The sequence below is a fragment of the Lontra canadensis genome, unplaced genomic scaffold, assembly GCF_010015895.1.
Source record: "Lontra canadensis isolate GAN:19392208 unplaced genomic scaffold, GSC_riverotter_1.0 scaffold3, whole genome shotgun sequence".
NCBI classification, from domain to species: Eukaryota; Metazoa; Chordata; class Mammalia; order Carnivora; family Mustelidae; genus Lontra; species Lontra canadensis.
Genome location: NW_022630997.1, coordinates 24,369,243 through 24,390,550, shown reverse-complemented (window position 1 = coordinate 24,390,550; position 21,308 = coordinate 24,369,243). Strand labels below are relative to the sequence as shown.

The 21,308-nt window shown below is 40.7% G+C and overlaps 1 protein-coding gene across 8 annotated transcripts in view; it reads right to left on the bottom strand.

Moving 5' to 3' along the window:
• The window catches only part of CPEB3 (cytoplasmic polyadenylation element binding protein 3), a 189,384-nt gene that overhangs the window by 14,899 nt on the left and 153,177 nt on the right, over window positions 1–21,308 (bottom strand). For all 8 annotated transcript variants that reach the window (XM_032836415.1, XM_032836452.1, XM_032836463.1 and 5 more), the window contains 2 exons: window positions 20,964–21,078; window positions 10,919–11,100 (listed from right to left, as the gene is read on the bottom strand). In XM_032836415.1, coding sequence (XP_032692306.1) covers window positions 10,919–11,100; window positions 20,964–21,078 — 297 coding nt within the window. The remainder of the gene's footprint in view (window positions 1–10,918; window positions 11,101–20,963; window positions 21,079–21,308) is intronic.

The following is a 21,308-nucleotide window of genomic DNA, read 5'->3' as shown; positions in this document are numbered from 1 at the left end:
TATACCTAAGCACTTGTCTTCAAAGACTTTTGCTCAGAGTATTAAATCTTTTTTTCTTTTTGCTTGTTGATTCATCTCATTTGGCATCATGCTTTTTCTTTTTTTCCACTGAAATTCTTTCCTTCATTAGGAAAGGCTATCAGTTTCCAGATATTAGGATGCATATTTGTGAGTGAGCATCATATTGCTCTGTGAAAGCCTGGCATGTTGTCACATGTCCACTGACAAATGTCCCAAAGTTCTATGGGAAATGTGAGTTCAAAACTGTGTCACTGTGCAGACCATTAGGAGGGCTAAGATCTATATAACATAAAAACGGGAGTACTGCATCAATGGAGAAGTGAAACCCAACGTTCAACCAGCTGATGAAACCAAACTGTCAAACCAAACATTATTTTTTTTATCTTTTAGGGCAAAATTGCCTTATGGCCAATTAGTTATGTGGTGAAAATGCTTGTGGCAAAAATAACTATAGTAAAGATGCTTATAGAGGAAAAACTGGATACGTCCATTTATATGAAGATCTAAAGTAGTAAATGCATAGAAAGCAGGAAGTCGAATGTTGGTTGCCAGGGCTGGGGACAGGGGAAAGTAGGGAGCTGCTGTTCAAAGGGTATCAGCTTTCAGTTATGCAAGATGAAAACCTTTTAGAGATCTGCTGTAGAACATTGTGCTTATAGTTAACAATACTCTACTGTACACTTAGAAACTATTAAGAGGGTAGATCTCACGTGCCTTTTCACCACAATAAGAAAAAGAAAAGAAAATATATGATGGGTAGGACACACTTGGGGAAAGGGGATTAAGGAAAGGAAAAACAATCACTACTTATTAAAAAGAGAACTACCCATAAGCCAGTAATTACATACTAGGTATTTGCCCAGGGGATACAAAAATACAGATTCAAAGGGGTAAATGTACCCCGATGATTATAGCAGCACCAAACTATGGAACGAGCCCAAATGTCCATCGACTGATGAATGGATAAAGAAAATGTGGCATATATACACAAAGGAGTATTATTCAGCCATCAAAAAGAATGAAATCTTGCCATTTGCAGTGATGTTGATGGAACTACAGGGTATTACACTAAGTGAAATTAAGTCAGTCAGAGAAAGGCAAATACCATATGACTTGACTCATATGTGGAATTTAAGAAACAAAACAGATAAATATATGGGAAGGGGGAAAAGAAAAAAAGGAGAGAAGGAAACAAGCCATAAGAGACTCTAAACAATAGGGGACAAACTGAGAGTTGCTGGAAGGGAGGATGGGAGATGGGCTTAATTGGTGATGGGGATTAAGGAGAGCACTTGTGATAAGCACTGGGTTTTGTATGTAAGTGATGAATCACTAAATTCTACTCCTGAAACCAATATAACACTAATGTTAACTAACTAGAATTTAAACAAAAATTTGAAACAACAAAACCCCAAACCACCACTACATACCTATTAAATTTCTGAATTTGAGCATGAAGAAGAAGCTGAAAACACAGTATTTTTCTCAAGTGGGTTCCCTAAAACATTATTCCCAAGAGATAACAAATTTCAGAAAAGTTCCATGATCAAAAAATTTGTGAAAAACTGCATATTGTTTCCTTCTTGCATTTTCACAATGAAGATTAGTACATAAAAGATTCTAAGAAGTCCTAGAATAAACTTACCTATTTAACATTCTTCAAGAAAGCATTTCCAAACTCACTTGACTTAGAAAAAAAAGTTAAAAAAAATAAAATAGATATTAAAATCGAAAGGGGCTTATATTTTACAGAGAACCATTTAGGAAATGGTGATTTAGGGGAACTAATTTTAGGGACAGATTTTGAGGCAGGCCTGACCTGCCTACTGAGAGCTCCTTCTCCTGTTTCAAAAACTGAGATAACCAACCAATGTTACCCCTGTCTTGCCTGACATATTTAACCCCTTTTATCATGTGAAATTCTTTTTTTAAAAAAATATTTTATTTATTTATTTGACAAAGAGAGAGAGATCACAAGTAGGCAGAGAGGCAGGCAGAAAGAGAGGGGGAAGCAGGCTCCCCGCTGAGCAGAGAGCCTGATGTGGGGCTCGATCCCAGGACCCTGAGATCATGACCCAAGCCAAAGGCAGAGGCTCAACCCACTGAACCACCCAGGCACCCCTATCATGTGAAATTCTAATTAGATCGTCTAATGAATATCTTCCAGAGAGTTCAAATATTAGTCAAGGTTTCATATAAATCAAGTATTCTCAATATCACTGTATTCTGACAGAGCGCTTTTAAGTTTTTAAAATTGCTTTCATTAACACACACACACACATACCCCTATCCTTCCTTCAAGTTATACACTAAGTGGTTTAGTGAGGACTAAACTCCAGATTGGCTTATTCTAGCCTATTATCCTTTCTAGTAGTAAAAAGGTCTCCGTGAGCTGAGTTGGCAGACTTTAACAAATGTCTGTTGCATGATGCATTTCAAGTTAAAAACTTACAAATTTCGAGGAAGGGACACCAGGTGGCTCAGCTGGTCAAGTGGGCGACTCTTGATTTCAGCTCAGGTCATGATCTCAGGGTCATGGGACAGAGCCCCACACTGGGCTCCATGCTCAGTGTGGAGTCAGCTTGAGATTCTCTCCCTCTTTTTCTCCCTCTGCCTCTCACCATTGCTCTCTCTCTACAATAAATTAATAAATCTTAAAAAAAAATTTCTAGGAGACAACATGGCAAAGTTGTGCTAAACAATAGCTGTGTGTGGTGGGAGCCCCTCAGATTTTATTTATTTATTTATTTATTTATTTGACAGACAGAGATCACAAGTAGACAGAGAGGCAGGCAGAGAGAGAGAGGGAAGCAGGCTCCCTGATGAGCAGAGAGCCCGATGCGGGACTCGATCCCAGGACCCTGAGATCATGACCTGAGCCGAAGGCAGCGGCTTAACCCACTGAGCCACCCAGGCGCCCCCAGCCCCTCAGATTTTTATTTTTATGTTATTTATTTGTTTATTTTAAAAAAGATTTTATTTATTTTTCTGATAGAGAAAGAGAGAGAGCACAAGTAGGCAGAGCAGCAGGCAAAGGGAGAGGGAGAAGCAGGATCTCTGCTGAGCAAGGAGCCCCATGCAGGGCTCCATCCCAGAACCCTGGGATCATGACCTGAGCCAAAGGTAGACGCTTAATGGACTGAGCCACCCAGGCACCCGCCCCTCAGATTTTTAAAAGAAATTGTTCCTATCAATCAAATATGCTTTTGTTAGACTAAAGGAGATTCAGCTGATTCTATCCTTATAAATATTCTCTGGGCCACACAGGTAGACAAAAGGGTAGAAAACGGCCATGTAAAAAGATTACCTCTTTTCTAATGATCTCATTTTTCACACTACAAAAATCTTTCATATATGAGTGATCTAGCCTTGAGTTATAAAGAAATTTATATTTGAAAGCTCTGATTTTAGCAGAGCTTTCACGTCCTAAGTGTTCATTTGGCATCACTTCTAAAAATACCATTAAAACAGACAGAATGAGTACAGGTGCCCTCTTTTGCCCTTATTATACTTAAATACTTTAAACTGTTCCAGTTTTTCACAGAAATGCTGTTCATGGATTATAAGCAAAATTTAATCCTAACCTATTCAACTTTAGGTTCAAAATCTTTTCATTATTAGAGAAAAGACAGTGCTAAAAATACTTCTTTCTGGACAGGACTTTTTCTTTCTTCAATCCTTTGCCTGGAAAATGCATTTAGGTGTTTACCTCCATAAAAGGAACTTGTCTCTATGTGTGTCTTGACTAATATCCAACCAGCATGTTGGCAGATCAGCAGCTGTGTTAACTGTGTGTGTGTGTTTGTGTGTGTGTGTGTGTATGTGTGTGTGTGAACTTCAACTATTCCATGGTCTTTGTATTAAAGATCCTTGGTGGGGGGCACCTGGGTGGCTCAGTGGGTTAAGCCTCTGCCTTCAGCTCAAGTCATGATCTCAGGGTCCTGGGATCAAGCCCTGCATAGGGCTCTCTGCTCAGAAGGGAGCCTGCTTCTCCTTCTCTCTCTCTGCCTGCCTCTCTGCCTACTTGTGATCTCTGTCAAATAAATAAATAAAATCTTAAAAAAAAAAAGTTCCTTAGTGGAACTAAGTAGGTGCTTTAAAAGGAAAAAAAAAAAAAAGGAGAGAGAGAGAGTCAACAATTAGCCTTGAATACATGATTAGGTAACTGCACACTTTAAATCAGCCAGGCTCAGCAGTAAAGCAAATCAACATCAGCACAGCCAAATAACTTTCCGAAGCGCTTCTCCACCTGTCATTGTTCATCAGCACCACAAACTGTAAGACAGCCTGGTCTTCTTACTACTATTGGAAAATAAAATCAATAAAATCAAGCCTCTAAAAAGTGGTAAATTGTCCAAAGTCACATTACTGGGAGAAGAGCTAGGAGTGTTGACTCAGGTCTCGAACAGAACACTTTTTCCCTATCGCCATGTTCTCCGCATGGTAAGGACAGGACTGGGCCTGGAGTGTACCCCTTCTAAGATACTGACGGCCATACCCCAGAAATGCCCCACTCTTTAGTGTTCTAGGGAACCTGTTAACCAGGAAAGTGAATCACATGCTCATGTGTGCCAAGGCAGAAGATTAATGGGGAAACTCACTCATTTATTCATCTAAATACAAATAATTAATGTGTGTCCACTATGTGTCAAGTATTAAGTATACAATAGCTAACGAGAAAGACACCAAGAACTGCTGTGCTGGGCATCACACAACCTTAATATCATCAACACAGGGACAAATTACCAATTGGCTAATAACTGGTGAATATTAACCATAACATATGCATAGTGTAACCTTTAAAGTATTTATTTCAAGATGCTAATAATGTTTCCTTGGAAGTAAAAACAGGCATAAATTGTATTTGCATCATTTAAAACATTTTTATTTTTTTTTATTTTCCCCACCCCTTGTGTCATTTATAAAATAATGTTCCATAACAAGGGTCATTATAGCAACTTAAAATGCCAAACTTTTCAATCAAATGCTATAATCCAGCGGCGTTGCACTGGTTCACACTTACTTGTAAAAGGTGTCATATGAAGACAACGTAAAAGTGAAAATCAAAAGCAAAACAACTGCAAAAGGGCACAGAAAATTTTCCAGTTCATTTTGCTAATGTTAAAAATGACCTATAGACATATCAGAAACTCCTGATAACAAATCCCAGATGTGCTCTGCTCTGTGAAGAATATGTTCACCTGGAAAGTTATGTGAACTACTGAAATGTGTATAAAACCCACAAAAGGACCTATAATCTAACTCAAGACGTTCTGAATCTAAGGTCTGTGGAAAAAGGACTTCATGGAAGAAGTGGGCTAAAGAGACATTAGTCCCTGGGTGAGCCCAAGGTTCTGGGAAGGAGTCCTGTGAGCAGAGGCAACTCTGCCCTTAATGGACAGGTTTCTTCAGAGTCTCCAAAGCTCTGCTAGATTTTCATTTGCTGCAAAATAAAGGAGGTTGGACCACTTCCCGTCTAAGGTTAGTAAATCCAGCTTCAATGTCAAAAATACTTTAAATTTCTTTATTACATCAGTTGTTTTTTTTTTAAAGATTTACTTACTTGAGAGAGTGAGAGAGAGTGTGCACATGTGTGCGAGTGAGTGAGCGAGCAGGGAGACAGGCAGAAGAAGGGGATCTCAAGCAGATGCCCCCACTGAGCGTGGAGCCCCATGTGGAGCCCATTCCCATGACCCTGAGGTCATGACCTGAGCCCACATCAGGGAGCCACCCAGGGGCCCCACACAAGTGAGTGTTCTTAATGAAGTAGAAAAGGAAAGCTGTGCAAAGTTGTGCAAAGTGCCCTTTGGTGGGCAGCTGGATCGGCCAAAGGTTGCTATCTAAGGGGTTCCATCTGGGCTACCTCTCAGTGAACACTCATTCAATAACTCACTCATTTATTCATCTGAAAACAAATAATTACTGTGTCCACTACATGTCAAGTATTAAGTATACAGCAGCTAACATGAAAGATAGTCATTGCTCTCATAGATTGTATAGTCTAACAGAGTAGATGGACATTAAATGAAGCAATATTTCATTACAGAGGTATTTAAAGCCATAAAGGAATGGTAGATGGTATTATGACAATGATTTATGATGGAGATGAAAGCTCTATGAAGAAAGGATTCCTAAAAATACTATAATTAAACTGAGACCCAAAGGAAAAGTAGGTATTAGGCAGCCAGAAGAAACAGTATATATAATGACCCTGAAAAAGAGAAAAAAAGGCCAGTTACGATTGGCTCAAGATGAAGAAGAGAGAGTTAAGGCAAAAGACGTGTGTAGTGTAGTGAAGGGGCATGGAGGCGGTATTAATTAAGGATTCTGACCTTTATCCTAATGGCAGTGGAAGATAACCGAAAGGTTTAAAGGAGGACATTATGATTTTAAAAGGTCACTCCGGTTTTATGTAAAGAATGTACTAGAGATTGGCTAAGCTGAACTGGGGAGACCAGTGGGGAGCCTCCTCTAGATATGCAGGTGAGAGATGAGAGTGACTCACTCCAGTATCCCCGAGAGCCTTCTGTGGTCGCTTCTGGTCCTTGTTCTCCCATACATCATCCTGATCTATTCTGCACACTTACTGAGCACCCCCCGTGAGCCAAGCAGTCCCATTCAGACCTCTGGGCACATGCGGCGGAGTCAAGATCCTGGCAGTTCTGTAAGGAAGTACCATCAGAAGCCTGTTCCACCCCTGGGAGTCCTGCTGTTGCTAGTCAGACCGCGGCAAGAAGTTTGATGTGTGGATTTATCTGATGACTCCAACAAGTCACATAGTCTTGGGGGACTCTAATTACACGTAGAGTGCGGGTCAGAAGCTTTATATTCATAAAGCCAAAAAGTCTCTGAGACGGTGAGACAAAATCAAACCTACAAAGGTTGTATTTTCTCTGTTAGACCACTCCATCTAAAAACTTAGCCGAAGAGCAGCAAGAACAACAACATAATAAGTACAGAAACATCTGAATTCTCAAAAGAGAGGTCTTTTTTGAGAAAAGCTGGTTGGATACAAAAGAGGTGAAGGAGATGCACCAAATTCTTCTTCATGCACCTCCCACAGTTCACCTAGGAAAGCTGCAACCTGAGAGCACAGCCTGCAAACAGTCCCAGAACTTCCAGGGTTTCTGGCGTTGCTGCTGTGCCAGGGACCCTCTCCCACTCTCCATATGGAGCAAAAATGAAAGAGCTAAAGGGCTAAGAGCAAGCAAGTGGCCCATAAAATGCTATCTGTAGTGTCTGTCTAGTTTTGGTTCACTGATTCCACTATATCTGTATTCATAATGATGCAGACAACAAAGGAAGTTCCTCTGACCGGAAAGGTAAGAAAGGTTGATGCTGTTTAAAATAGTAAAGGTCTTGGTTTAAAGGCAACTGTAGGCTAACATAAGAAAGAGAATAGAACTGTAGCATCTTGGAATTTGCAATAGTAAGGGAAAGGGATTATGGGCATAGAAAGGTATCTGCTCCTGAGTTTTAGGACAGCAAGTTCCAAAACCTTAGCTATGAGACTACTGCTAAAAACTTAGAGGGGTTATTCAGGAAAGAAGGTTGTGCCTAATGAGAAATTCTCTGTTGACAATCAAGAACAGAGCACCCAAGAGATAGAGCATTACCTATGGAAATACTGATGTGCTTCTATATAATGGGGGCTCTCTGGAAAGCTCAAACTTACATTTTAGGAGAAAGAGAAATAAAAACAAAATTGGGGATGAACTTTAAAAAGGATCTAAGAAGGGTGCAGTTAACAGAGGCTCAAAATGCCAGAGTCAAAAAAATCAAGCATTGTTGGCTACATTCAAATTAAGAAAAAAGCAAGAGGACAGAGTAACAATTTGGGGAAAGGGAGGGTAATGTTCACAGAGGAACAGTGAAAGGGGAGCCTACGTCAGGATGGAAGCTGGCTTGTATCTCTCATACTGAAGAAAATGGTCTCCATATTAGGCAGGGCAAACAAAGAGCATGGGAGGCAGAGGACAGGAGGGGCTGTGCCACTTTGAATGATTTCTAATTCTCTCCCTTAGACGATTCTCAACTCTGGGCACTGCAGAATGGACAGGTCCCTTCTAGACACCATGTGGATGGAGGTGGCCTTCTTGTGACGTGGCAACAGTCCCACTATACATAAGTACAGTGTGTTATGTTGTATATATTGCTTCCTCTTCCGGGTTTCCCACTGGGCTATTACTACTGCCTTCATTATACACTGAAGCTCAGCATTTAAGTGACCTACCCAAAGTCACACACCCCACAGGGGACAGGACCAGATGTAGACCCAGCTATGTGACCCCGTGCTCTTTGCACTAACCAGGTTGTCTGTTCACTACATCTTCAGTGAGCAATTGATAAAATTCAAGCTACATAATATTAACAACATCAGTATTAATTGCGTTTGTAGCAAAATGAATACTGTTAACCATCAAGTGCTAGGTACTAAACATCTATCCAAAGGTCATACAGCTCTGCCTGTTCAATGCTCAAATCTCATTTATTCTTCAGACCATCCCCCAGAGGGAGTTACTGATGAGGACCTGAGGCTCCTGGCATTAATTAACTTACTTGGGGTCACCAGTGACTAGTGCAGTAGAGATTTAAAAATACTGAAATCTATTCTAGCTCGAAACTCCATACTTTTTCTACTACAACTGGCTGCGCTACTCTAAATGTTTATCAAGGGCTACTCTACAAGAGGGAAGGTACAGTTAACCCAAATGCAGTAGGCAGAAATAGTCAATGGCTTTCTTGAGTCCTCAGAAGTCTGATGTTCCAAATACATTTTCATAAGCATGGCCTATGATCGTGCTCACTATGTCTCTCTATTTTACCTAGGTCCAAGTCTTGTGGGAAGAAATACTAAGGGCCTGAGTATAGCAGGGGAAGGAGCAGGGGTGGGCAACAAAACAAATAGCATCTGAATTTACTGTGATTTTAAAAGGTGCTCAAAGATTGCCATATTCCCTGGGGGCAAGTGTACTTCCCTCCATTAAGGAATAAGCCAGGAGGTTGTTAGCCTGTGGGCAAAGGGAAGACAGAAGCATGAGGAAATGGAGCTTTCTCTATAGTCCCTAGTACGACCCCATCCAGTCACTAGTTCTGGCTGCAGAGGAACAAAGAAGGCACACAGAAGAGAATCCAAGGCTCTACAGGTTAAGGTTATGACTTGCCATGACCAGTGGTGAGTGCCATAGCCATCTAAATGTTTGGTGTCTAAAAATCTGGTGTCTTAGACTCACAAAAGTGCAAGCACAAGAAAGTCCACCAGCATCAGCAGCAGTAAAGAAAATCCTCGAAGTATAACCATTTGCCAGTTCAACAAGGGTTAATCGAGCACCTACTACTCCAGCTATACATCAAGCACTGGGTAAGCAAGCACTGGGAATGAAGCAGAGAATGAGACAGACACCGTGCCTGTCTCTGTGGAGTTTACAGTCTGTGGTGGGGGGGTGGTTTACTGCTACGAAAGGGGAAGGTCAGGACGCTGTGGGTGCTTGAAAACTAGGAATGGAGCTGAATCTTTATTACACCTCTCCATTAATTCAAAGAGTGTTTCAAAATTCTGAAAGAGAATTGTTGTTCATTTTGATTAACAAACAAACAAACCACCACTACTTATTTTTAAAGAGCCCAGTAATGTAGCAACTGTTTATTTTAGGCACTGGCTTTTGAAATTTGATCAGATATATGTCTTAATAAAAATATAACTTGCTGAATATCTAAAAATCTACCAACTGAAACTTTCACCTTCTAAGAAGCTTGAGTCAGCTACCCAAAATTAGTTAAAGTCGACCATAGAGAGTAGAGATTAAACATCATAATAGAACATATTTGGGGTGCCTGGCTGGTTAAGCATCCCACTCTTGGTTTTGGCTGAGATTGTGATCTCAGGGTCCCAAGACCGAGCCCTGTGTCAGGCTTTGCGCTCAGCACAGAGCCTGCTTAAGACTCTCTCTCTCACTCTGTCTCTTAAATAAATCTTAAAAAAACCCAAAAACCCACAATAACATATTTCCTACTTTATTTATTCTAGTCCAACATATGCCCCAAGAACATCCTTTGCTGGAAGTGTTAACAGCCACTGTACAATTGCAAAGGGTGGTGTTCAATACCTGATCTGTTCTCCTACTTGTTCTATTAATCCATTAACACAGGTCTCAGATTATTTCCTCCTACCACCTTCTATTTCCCCAAACTTCCAAAGAGTGGCAGAGGTGGGGTTTCAGGTATTGAGACCTATGTCTGTTCACAAAACCAACTGAGCACACCAGCTCCCTGCAGTCTGCCGTGTCCCCTGTTTAGATCAGAGGGAGCAAATCAGGATACCTCTAGTGGCCCGGCAGGTAAGACCATGAAGGAGGGGGGCAGGTAAGGCATATGCGTATGTGTTATGAACAGGATTACGGGACCTGGAGGACTACAGGGAATTGGAGGGGACTGAAAGAGACAGCAGTTATCTGGCTCCAATGTGTGATCTTGCAATTTTAAGAGAGATCAGAATTTCAAAGTTTTATGTATACTCCCTGAACATTAACATTTCGTGTAAGTCCAAAGCGAACTTATTTTAAGATCACCACATGGGTCAAACAGGTCACCAGCTGGCAACCTTTGTTAATGCACTGTTGGCATCACCCTTTAAACAGCACCAGTTGGGTATGCTAAATTCTGCACGGTTATTTTCATAAGTGTAACATCACCCTGGGGATGGGTGAGGCAGAAGGTTCGTTAACGCCTGGCAAATCGTGGGTACTCTCTTTTTCAGGCAGCCTAAAGGGACTCATGGACTGATACCATGTAAGGTAAGCTGCTCACTTATGATCACGAAGTGCTTTTCTCCCCAGGGGCCCAGAAAATAAACTTCGTTTCTTCTCCCACAGCAGTTATGCCCCGAGCGGTCGCTTACCCGTTTGTCAATGTCATTGTGTTGGAGCTGCACAAAGCGCGCGCTGATGGCTGCGATGTAGCTCTGCTGATTGGAGAACGCCACGCGGCCAGCACCTTTGGGGTACTTCAGCTCCGGGTCCGTGTCGATGCCGGCATAGCAGACACCACCATACAGACGGTCCATGATCATTGCCAGTTCAACTGCAAGAAAATAAACACAATTTGGTATAAATGTTTAGAAGGTACTTTTGTCCAGGAGAAGGAAGAACTATTTAAAGATCATGCAGTATAATTAAGAAAAGGAAAACCCATGTTAGGTATCATGAGGGGTGTCTGCATCCATCTTACAACTCAAGGAAGGGAGCGCCTCATATTTAAAAATAAAATGAAAAAAAATTAAAAATTTACATAATACACAAATTTACATAATCAGAACTTCAGCAACAGTATAAAAGGAATGATCTATCGGCAATCCTCCTGTTCTAATTTCTGTTTAGTTCACTGGAGTGGGCCCTGGGTAGACAAAGCATTTCAAACAATGCACTAACAATTATAAACAGCCCTATTTACTGACCTCTAAGACTGAAAGCAATTATTAAAGTCATACTGTTATATTAAGATTAAGCTATAGAAAGAATTAATTGCTCACTTTAACTGGAGGCAATATATTTATAACCTTAAGATAAATCTCTACAATGAAAAAAAAAACTTATTTTTTAGTATATTCTATTCCAACTGAGAAATCTCCACACTAGCCTCTCACACTGAATTCTAAATAATTATAATAATGATTATAGTAATGATAATAGTAGCAATGAACATTTATTGAGCACTTAAAACAATGTATGTACCAGGAAGTATGAAGGCAGTAAAGAGACACCCATCCTGTACTCTGCTAAAAATCCAGAGGTCTGGTCTAAACTCCTTGCCACATTTTTTCTAAATAAACCTTTATATTGGTATATTTACAAAACACCTATACAGAAGGCATTTGGAAATTGGACCATTCCAAAGGTCTGATATCCTAGAATTATCCTCACCAACGGTGTCAAGGAGAGACAAGTAGCAATTACTTACCTGGATCCAAACTGCCTGAAGGTAATTGTTTACTTGATACTGGATGTCACTTCCTCCACGTATGACCATTTCTTTCAGGTTACTCATATGACTTAAGTCCAGAAGACTTAGCCTTAGCCCTGGGGAATGATCTAAGAACCCACATCCCTCAAACACCTACATGTGGTATTTAGAAAGGAGAGGACAGGGTAGGCGGATGATGATCTTGGTTGTAGCCAGTGTGCAAAGACCATCACATCACACAACAGACCTCCATGGGAATCAGTATTTGGGGAGAAGGAAAGCAGCCCAAGCTTGTGGGGTAGGGGAGGGACTTTGTAGCAGATGCAGAGTTGAAGGGCTGAAGGGTAAAATAACCCCATCAGATTTCTTTTCTTTCTTTTTTTTTTTTAAGATTTTATTCATTTACTTGACAGAGATCACAAGTAGACAGAGAGGTAGGCAGAGAGAGAGAGAGAGAGAAGAGGAAGCAGGCTCCCTGCTGAGCAGAGAGCCCGATGTGGGGCTTGATCCCAGGATCCTGAGATCATGACCTGAGCCGAAGGCAAAGCCTTTAACCCACTGTGTCACCCAGGTACCCCCCCCCCCGCCGCCAACCAGATTTCTATGAACAGAAGGAAAGCCAAGCATTACTGGTTTCTGTAGTATGAAGCTGCTGAGCTGGTAAGAAAAGCTTTGTTGCTAACAGAAAGGATGTCTTTCTACTTAACTTCTTCAAAATTTCTCTCCATACCAGACTGCCTAATATTGGTGATTATTTTCTAAGTGTCTGTTTTTAAGAAGATTGATCTGCAACCAACAGGTTCTGGAATTTTCAGAAAATTATAAGTTAGCAATAACTAGGCCCTAGAATAGGTATTACTGAAGACAGAACAGCAGAAAGCCATCCCAATTATCCCATTATGATCAGAATTTCCAAATCATATCAACCAAAGAGCATTGCTCATTAGAGCCCAAGTGGACTCTGATTGCATACTTAGGGCAGGATCTAGGAATCACATTCATTCAAATTATGCAATAAGAATCATGTACATACCCTGGTATCAGAGTTCAGTGGGTCCTCATACTTTAGCCCAACAACCTCTGATGGCTTGAGGACTTCCTCACATGGCTAATAGTATTCCAGTAACAGAGATCAAGACATTGAAAGTAGAAATAATTAAATTCAGTCATTAATGAATCTCCGTTATTGGTCAATGGGCTTATTAAAATAAGCAACCTCAGGAACTGGAAATTAAACCCCAATTTTCCAAAGACCAAGTTTCTCATGGAATGGCATAAGAGAGTAAACACTCACTCCATCAGACTGGTGAAGAGCCAGGAGAAGAATGCTGGCAAGGGGCTAACTGGCACTTGTCTTCCACCCTTAGAAAGGACTCAGGAATGCATCTGATTTAGAAAGAACGTTTACCACCTGTAAGCTTGAAGCTCCAGCTAAGGAGAGTTACTATAACCACAGGTTCTTCTACAGCATGGTGGTCTCCAAAGGAATTTTAGGGATCCTGGGCTGTCAGAGAAGGTGCCCTCCAGAGCACAAACATTCTATTACCTCATGAATCTAGCTGCTAGAAAATCATCTTCACATGCCAAAGATGAGGTCATGATTGATGTTGCTGGCAGTTAAGTACTTTCGATAGGAAGCAAACCCTCACTCACTTAAGCTAATTATAAATAAATCATTTCCACATAATCTTATATACCGTCATTTTCTTGGCCACCAAGAAGTCTGCAGACATTTGAGCTAATGAAATCTCAGTCGTGTGAAGAGCAATTTGTTGGGAAGCTAGAAGAAACCAAGGTGACTGGAGAGTTGTTTTGGGAAAGAGTATGAAGATTTCCCATCTCTCTTTCTACCCTAATCCATGTTTTAACTACAGAGGGTCTAACACTATGATCACCCTTGAAGAAAAGTAAATAACAGTCAAACAACTGCTGTTTATCTTTGGTCCTTTACTCAATCAGCAAATCTTCACTAAAAGCACACTTTCTGCAGGCTAACCTCAAGCTGGGCTCTAACACCAGAGTGGTGTTATTTAAGTACTAAACAGAGTTTCTAATTATTGAGAAAAGTAGCCATGCTTGGTAAAAACAGCCTTAACAAGAGAGAGAGAGAGAGACTAATTTAATTCATCCACAACATAGGTGACTTACAGAAACACAGAACAAGCCTTCCTTAAGTCCTAAAAATTTCTAATCTGGGACACTTTTGTATATGGAACATAAAAATTCACCTTTAGATGTCAAAATGTACAACTAGTTTTAGAGACTAGGTTTTAAAGGATTCTTTAAAGTGAATATCACCACTTACTACAGTAGATGCCCATAAGGATTCCCTTCCGCTGATGTGGGTGAAGCTAAGCCATGAGTAGGGCTACCCACTTTGACTATCTGGGAGGAGGCGAGCAAAACAGAAGAAAGGCAGTAAGGATCTGGCAAAAATCAACTAAAACCTTCATGGATTTATCTAAGCCTTGTGATCTCAACCCTCCTCATGAAATGTGAGCCTTTGATCAAGGACATGTCTTATTCAGAAAATATAGTCAAATTGCCTACCAAGCCTCTGATAGTGAATCCTTATTCTAAACTATCCTCTATAGAAGGAGGGACAGCATAGCTGTCCCAGGAGCAGGGCATACGGGTGGAGGCTGGGATTCAGACAGATGGAAGTGACAGCAGGCATAGCCAGAGTCCATGTGGAGGCCAGGAGTTTTCAGACCACTTTTTATTTTTTCCTTCCTATCGGGACAGTTTTCTGGTCACCACAGGGGTGGGAATGAGCAGGTCTGGTAGCCATATCCAGTGGCATTTTATACTCTGGATGAGATGCTCTGTGCTCTTGAGACAACTCCAGTCTTCTCATGAAAGGTAACAGCAACACTACTAGGACTCTAACCTACATACTGGCCCTTGGGATGAGCTTTACTGTGCCACAGCTGGAGAGGGAAACAAGAACACTGCAGTTGTGTGTAGCATCTAGAAATCTATAAATTCCTCTGGGTTGTGGGGACTATACCTCTGAAATTGAATCTAAACCCCAATTACGGTTCCTCGGATTTGCTTCTGAATCTTCACAGGGAACTGAAAGGGACCTTAGCTCACTAGAGAGAAAATCATGATGACGCTTATATCCTACCCTACACCGGGATCCTGTTCCTATCGTTTAATTATATTTCAAAGCCAGCCACAGGCAGTGTCGAAGTCTGAGACACTATGAGAACCAAATGGGGTATAGCAGGAATGAGAAGTCTCCAAGGAAATATCAACACATTCATGTTTCCAGATTCTAAACTATAAATCTAGAAACCACATTTTCTTCCCTTTGGAGATAAGAACAAAGCAGACGGGAAAGAGGTATAAGGCACCTCAGGTGGATGAAGAGGTCTGGACTTCGGAAAGAAAGCACAATTCAGCTACAAGCTGGACTGTCTAGGTTTTCCACAATTGCTGCACTGGTTCACAGGGAAGTTCAGACATCTTAAGTGGAGGAAATGTGCTCATAAGCTTCCACTCTGCGTCAAATGTTGGGAAGTTAAGAATCCTTTCAAATAAGTTGTATGAACAACCAACTACGTCAGAGAGAGAGAGTGTTGAACTTGATTAAATCAGACTGGTACCAAGTTGACTGTTAATAATGTTACTGAGACAACATTTCAGATCTCAGCTTGATGAAGAAGCTTTGCTCTGTGCAAAGAACATCCACACTTGAAGTCTGGAAATCGGAGTTTAAATCTGGGCATTTTTACTTATTGTGGCCTTGGCCAATCAGCCCCTTGGAACTCTGCTTCCTTATCACTAAAGTGAAAAGTCTACCTCACAAGGTTATCAGGACGATTAAACATACATGAGAGCTCTGAACACATGGCTCAGCAGAGACGGGTGCTCAAATGTTGAGTTTTGCCCGGGGGGTTCTTTTCTTGCTACTCATAAATCTTTGCTTAATATTAATTTGGCCTGGTTTCTGCTCCAAAAGCACCAACTCGTCCCAGTCTTACTTTGGCTTTATGCTAATGTTACTCAACCTGACAAGGACATGGCAAAGTTTGACATCAGTTGTGGGTGAGCATTAGCTTTTCCGGGGGAGAAAGAACACAAGTATGTACTAGCATTAGAAAAATCCTTAACCATGGGGTGCCTGGGTGGCTCAGTGGGTTAAGCCTCTGCCTTCGGCCCAGGTCATGATCTCAGGGTCCTGGGATCGAGCCCCGCATCGGGCTCTCTGTTCACTAGGGAGTCTGCTTCTCCCTCTCTCTCGGCGAGCTGCTCTGCTTACTTGTGATCTCTCTCTCTGTCAAATAAATAAATAAAATCTTAAAAAAAAAATCTTTAACCCTAAAGGAAATCCAGTCCATCAGGTCAGTGTGCCAAATCTGGAGTTTATCTGGGACAACTTATACTGAACTTGGACTTGGTGAAAGAAGAACTTCTACTACTGGGAAACCTGGTATGACTGCTGCCTGCTACCACTTCACAGAACAGAAAAAAGGATATGGTGGGGCGCCTGGGTGGCTCAGTGGGTTAAGCCGCTGCCTTCAGCTCAGGTCATGATCTCAGGTTCCCGGGATCGAGTCCCGCATCGGGCTCTCTGCTCAGCAGGGAGCCTGCTTCCCTCTCTCTCTCTCTCTCTCTGCCTGCCTCTCTGTCTACTTGTGATCCCTCTCTGACAAATAAATAAATAAAATCTTTAAAAAAAAAAAAAAGAAAAAGAAAAAAGGATATGGTTACAATATTCCTATTTCCTAAATCATAAATCAGGATGTGGTTTCTAATACATATGAACTGCCAGAATGTTTATACAGAATGTCTGAAATAAGTGCTCTTAGAAAAATTTAGAATGTTCTCTAAGTGTATGCCATATATCACTAAGTATTTACCTCAAAAGTATTTTTTAAAAAGATTTTTATTTATTTATTTGGCAGGCAGAGATCACAAGTAGGCAGAGAGGCAGGCAGTGGGGGCGGTGGGGGGGGGAAGCAGGCTCCCCGCCGAGCAGAGAGCCCGATGCGGGGCTCAATCCCAGGACCCCAGGATCATGACCCAAGCCGAAGGCAGAGGCTTTAACCCACTGAGCCACCCAGGTGTCCCATACCTCAAAAGTTTTTTATTGTTTTGTTTTCCTCCCAGAAAAGCCATTCTCATAATAGTTGGTGTGGGGGGGGGGAGGCAGAGAAGGAAATTTCAGTATCCATCACAGAATATTAGTAGGAAAAAAACAGGAAAGACTTATCAGAGCAATGGGAAAGGCAGAAGACCCAAAGATGATGAGCAAATGTAGGCTCCAGGGACTCAGCCGAGCGATCTCTCAAGATTGATCTGTTCCTCAGGACCTGGTTAGATAAACTGTCAGAAGAAAGTCATGAAGTGGAAGAACAGCTCACCTGTCCCTAATGAGAGAGGAAGTCTGAGGGTTTCCCAGGCATGATTAAAGTTGGAAGTAGAGGGTCCCAAAGCTTGATCACTGAGGCGGTCTTCAGATTAGGTATCTAAGCCTCTTGGGGTTAGAGTCTAAGCTGGGGTCAGAACACTCATGTTTATAAACTATAATCCTCAAGCCTGGCACTCTTTTCCTCTCAGAGCAAAGAGATGCATTTTAGAGAGGTCCTGATGCCGGCAGGGAAATACATGAGGGCTATTCCTGTATTGAGATTCAGAAGACCTTCTGTTTACATTACTTGAATCTTGAAGGGTGGCGACATGCTGTTGTACTTTCAGGTGGTAGTAAGTAGAGAACCAGACAAACTACCCCTTTCCTGGTACTGACTCTGAAGAATACATAAACTTTAGCCACATGATGGCATGGTGAGTCTACCTATAGCCCTTCCTAGGATGGGGGTGGGAAGAGGTGAGGAGTGGAAGGAGAACAAGACCTGAAAACCACCGAGAGACTCAAGGCAAACCATCCTGGACTTGTCAGTGTCACTGGGGAGCGATGGAAGGGAGGGACAAGAGACAATAGGAATGTGTATTTAACCTAGAGCAACCAACAATCAGGCAATTGAACGTTGGATAAATATCAAAATTTTCCATTGATATTTTCCCATTTTCAGGTTAATTTTTTTAGGCCTATGATTTTTTTCTCTCCAACCTGTATTTTTAAAAGGCAGGCTTGTCAAAAAGACTGGAAGTACCAACTTAAATTTAGCCAGGGCAATACTGCTTAAAACAGCTTGCCTTGTTTCTTTAGAATGGTTTGTGTGTTTCTGCTTGTTAGGATAAGGACTATATTTAGTATAATTTATTAGTGATAACAGTTCCTATCTAACAATGGGAAGATATCAAAGAGAAAAAGCCTCACAAGATTCAAAGGAATAATTCTTGAGTGATAACATTTTAAGTCACTGTAACATATTAAAGGATAATTTTTGGCCTACGGTGAGGTGAAAATCAATCTGGACACCTAAAATTCTCACCTGTTGAGTCCTATTCAACCATGTCTAGTCTAGGGTCATCCTACATACAGTGCCTGAGATAGCTTTAAGACTTTTCAGAATTCCACGACCACAATACCATCCAGAATTAATAAAAAATGCCCTCAAGTATTTAAAAACCAAACCTGAGAATCACTGTGTTGAAGAATATAACTTTGTATCCAATTACTTCTGAGTTAGCAGTCTATTAATACATTTCTGGTTCTCTTCTGAAACCTCTGATTCTGTAGATGATGACCTGTTCAACACCGACAGCGGGATGTTGGTTCAGTTTGGCATGGACGTATACTGGCTCCGTGCCAGTAACAAGGGATGCTCAATAAATGTTTATTGTTCAAGTCAACTGCATTGTATTCAACTCAAGATTGCCTAGCAGAGGCAAAATGAATTCCTTTAAAAATAGTCTTCTCTTCCAAGGCACACACCAGTCCACAAAGCACAGTGTGTTGCAAAGAAACCCAGTTCTGTGCACATGGATAAAAGCTGCAGAGGTTAATTCTTTTTGTTTAGATTACATGGATTCCAATCTGGAAGGCTTGGAGAAGGAGTAAAATGCTGAGATGCTAATATAGATTGCTTAGCCATCTAGAAACTAGCTACACTTATGGGAGGTGTTGGCATGGGGGAACACTCTCACTAGACCAAGGGAATGTAGATTACTATCCACTCAAGTGTAAAACAAAACCATTTTAAAACAAAAAGCTTTAGCTTAGCTTTAAAAAAAAAAAAAGAGAGAGAGAACTTGGAGACTTATAAAAGGTATACTGTCTAGGTAGAGAACACAAAATCCCATTTCTGACTAGACAACTAAATTTAACTCTTGCCTAATCCTAGGATTTGGAGCATCTTGTGAAGAATAGTAAAAAGGGTGAAGAATAAAAAAAGGAATTTAGTTTCTAAACTTTTGTGTCTGTGACTTAAAAACAGACATAAAAAGTTAAAGCCAGTTCTGTTATTTTTATAACTATGGGACTTTTTCTTTCAGAATTTTTTTTTTCAGATCACCAACTAGAAAAAAAGGAGAGGGACCAGAATATGAAAACCAATTTGTACTTGTAGTTTGCTGCAAAAAAAGAATAACTACAATGCTAGCAATAAATGTCTATTCTTTTAGAATGCATACGTGATTAAAAGACTATCAAAGGGGATTCTTTTCCCTCTCTCCTCCTAAACGTAACACCAGTTAGAAAAAGACAGAATATTCCACGCCCCCACCCACATTTTTTTTCCCCCCAAACACAAGCAGTTTAGAAACAAAGGGCTACATTTGCCCTCATCTCATGATGCTGTTCACGTTTGTGTTAGCCCTTCTTAGACTCTATTCTGACAGCAGATAAAAGGGAGGCATCTCTGCCGCTTGGTTTTCTTCCTCTGGCCACAGTTTTCCATTAGAGTGAGAACAAGACCTAAAGATATTTGACTTTCTGGAAAACTGTAAAATTACAAACTTCATAATCACAATTAATATGTTTTAAAGTCTTTCAAAATGGAAACATGAATATAACTTTAGATAGGCCTACAGTTACCTTTCAGGAGTGTGCTGAAGTTGAGATTTGAATAAATCCATTAGAAAAGCTGATGAACATTCAGAACTAAGAAGTCATCAAAGTCAGAGCCAAATAGCTGTAATTCTTTTTTATAATTCTTGTATAATTATTTTTTTCACTACTTCATTTTAATGGTCTCTGCTTTTTCTTTTCTTTTTTAGGTAGAACTAAGTCGGCCTGCTTACGAATAACAGAGAAAACATTGCACTTTTGCAACTACAGGGCAATAGCGACCTTATTTTTTCATTTTACTTTTGAAAAATAAACTCAATTATTTTAAGCGCTTTAAAAACTTCGTTCTTACAAATAATTTTATTCTATTCTACTGGTAGAACACTGTTCCACAACTGATTAGATTTATCTTTGGATTTAAATATTGAAGTCATTGGCTCAGCATCACTTCAAATGCCCCAGTCAGTTAGGATTCTGCCCAATCTCAGCCCACAATTATTTTGTCATTGGAAAGCAACTTAAAAAAGAAAACAAACAAACCAGGGAAGCTTTTAAAAAGTCGTAATAAAGATGCTCGAACATTGGTCATTTTTCAAAGTGCATTAAAAAAAAGGGGGGATCTGTTTCACTTGGGAAGCATTCAGTTTGCTTCCCAGCAACACAATTCCGAAGCAGTGGTTTGGCTTGTCACTGAGGGGTACACAGCTGTGCTGGACAGCTTTCTGATGGGGTGACTTCTTTCTCTGTCACACATAACAATGCTGACTAGCATGAGAATGCAAACTGCCAAATGTATTGTTATTATTTTTAAAATATGTGGTTGAGAACACTAAATAGAATTCATCCTTTCAAAATAACAGTTTAATGAAATTGACTCTCGTACCATAGGAAAATAAAGCATTTGGGGAGAAAACGTTTAATCCTGAAAGAGTTAGCTCAGTGAAATTTCTTTTTGGACATTGTGTATAGCTGAGCAGAAACCTAGAAAATATTAAAGACTAAATACAATGGGGATTTTGTTGTTGGTGGTTTTGTTTGTTGTGGTGTTACTATTTCCACTCACCAGCTCGAAGGGGTCGTGGAACTCCCCCAACAAAGATAGTTTTTCTGGGGTCCAAAGGCTGAGAACCATCCATTACAAAGTCACTGTCACTTAGGTTCCATGGTCGAATTTGCACCTGAAAAAAAGTCGTTTACTTGGTCCTTACTTCATTTCCATCAACCCCAAATGAGAATAAGGTGACTAGAGACAAACCCACTGATTTGTGCATTTTACACATACATAACCCAAACAAAATCCAGTTATTAATTTATGTTATCTGCATTCGGTGCCTTTCACCAGAACTTGGGGGATCTACTTACAGATACTCTACTCAGCACTCTAAGACATATACCATGAAACCTTCAG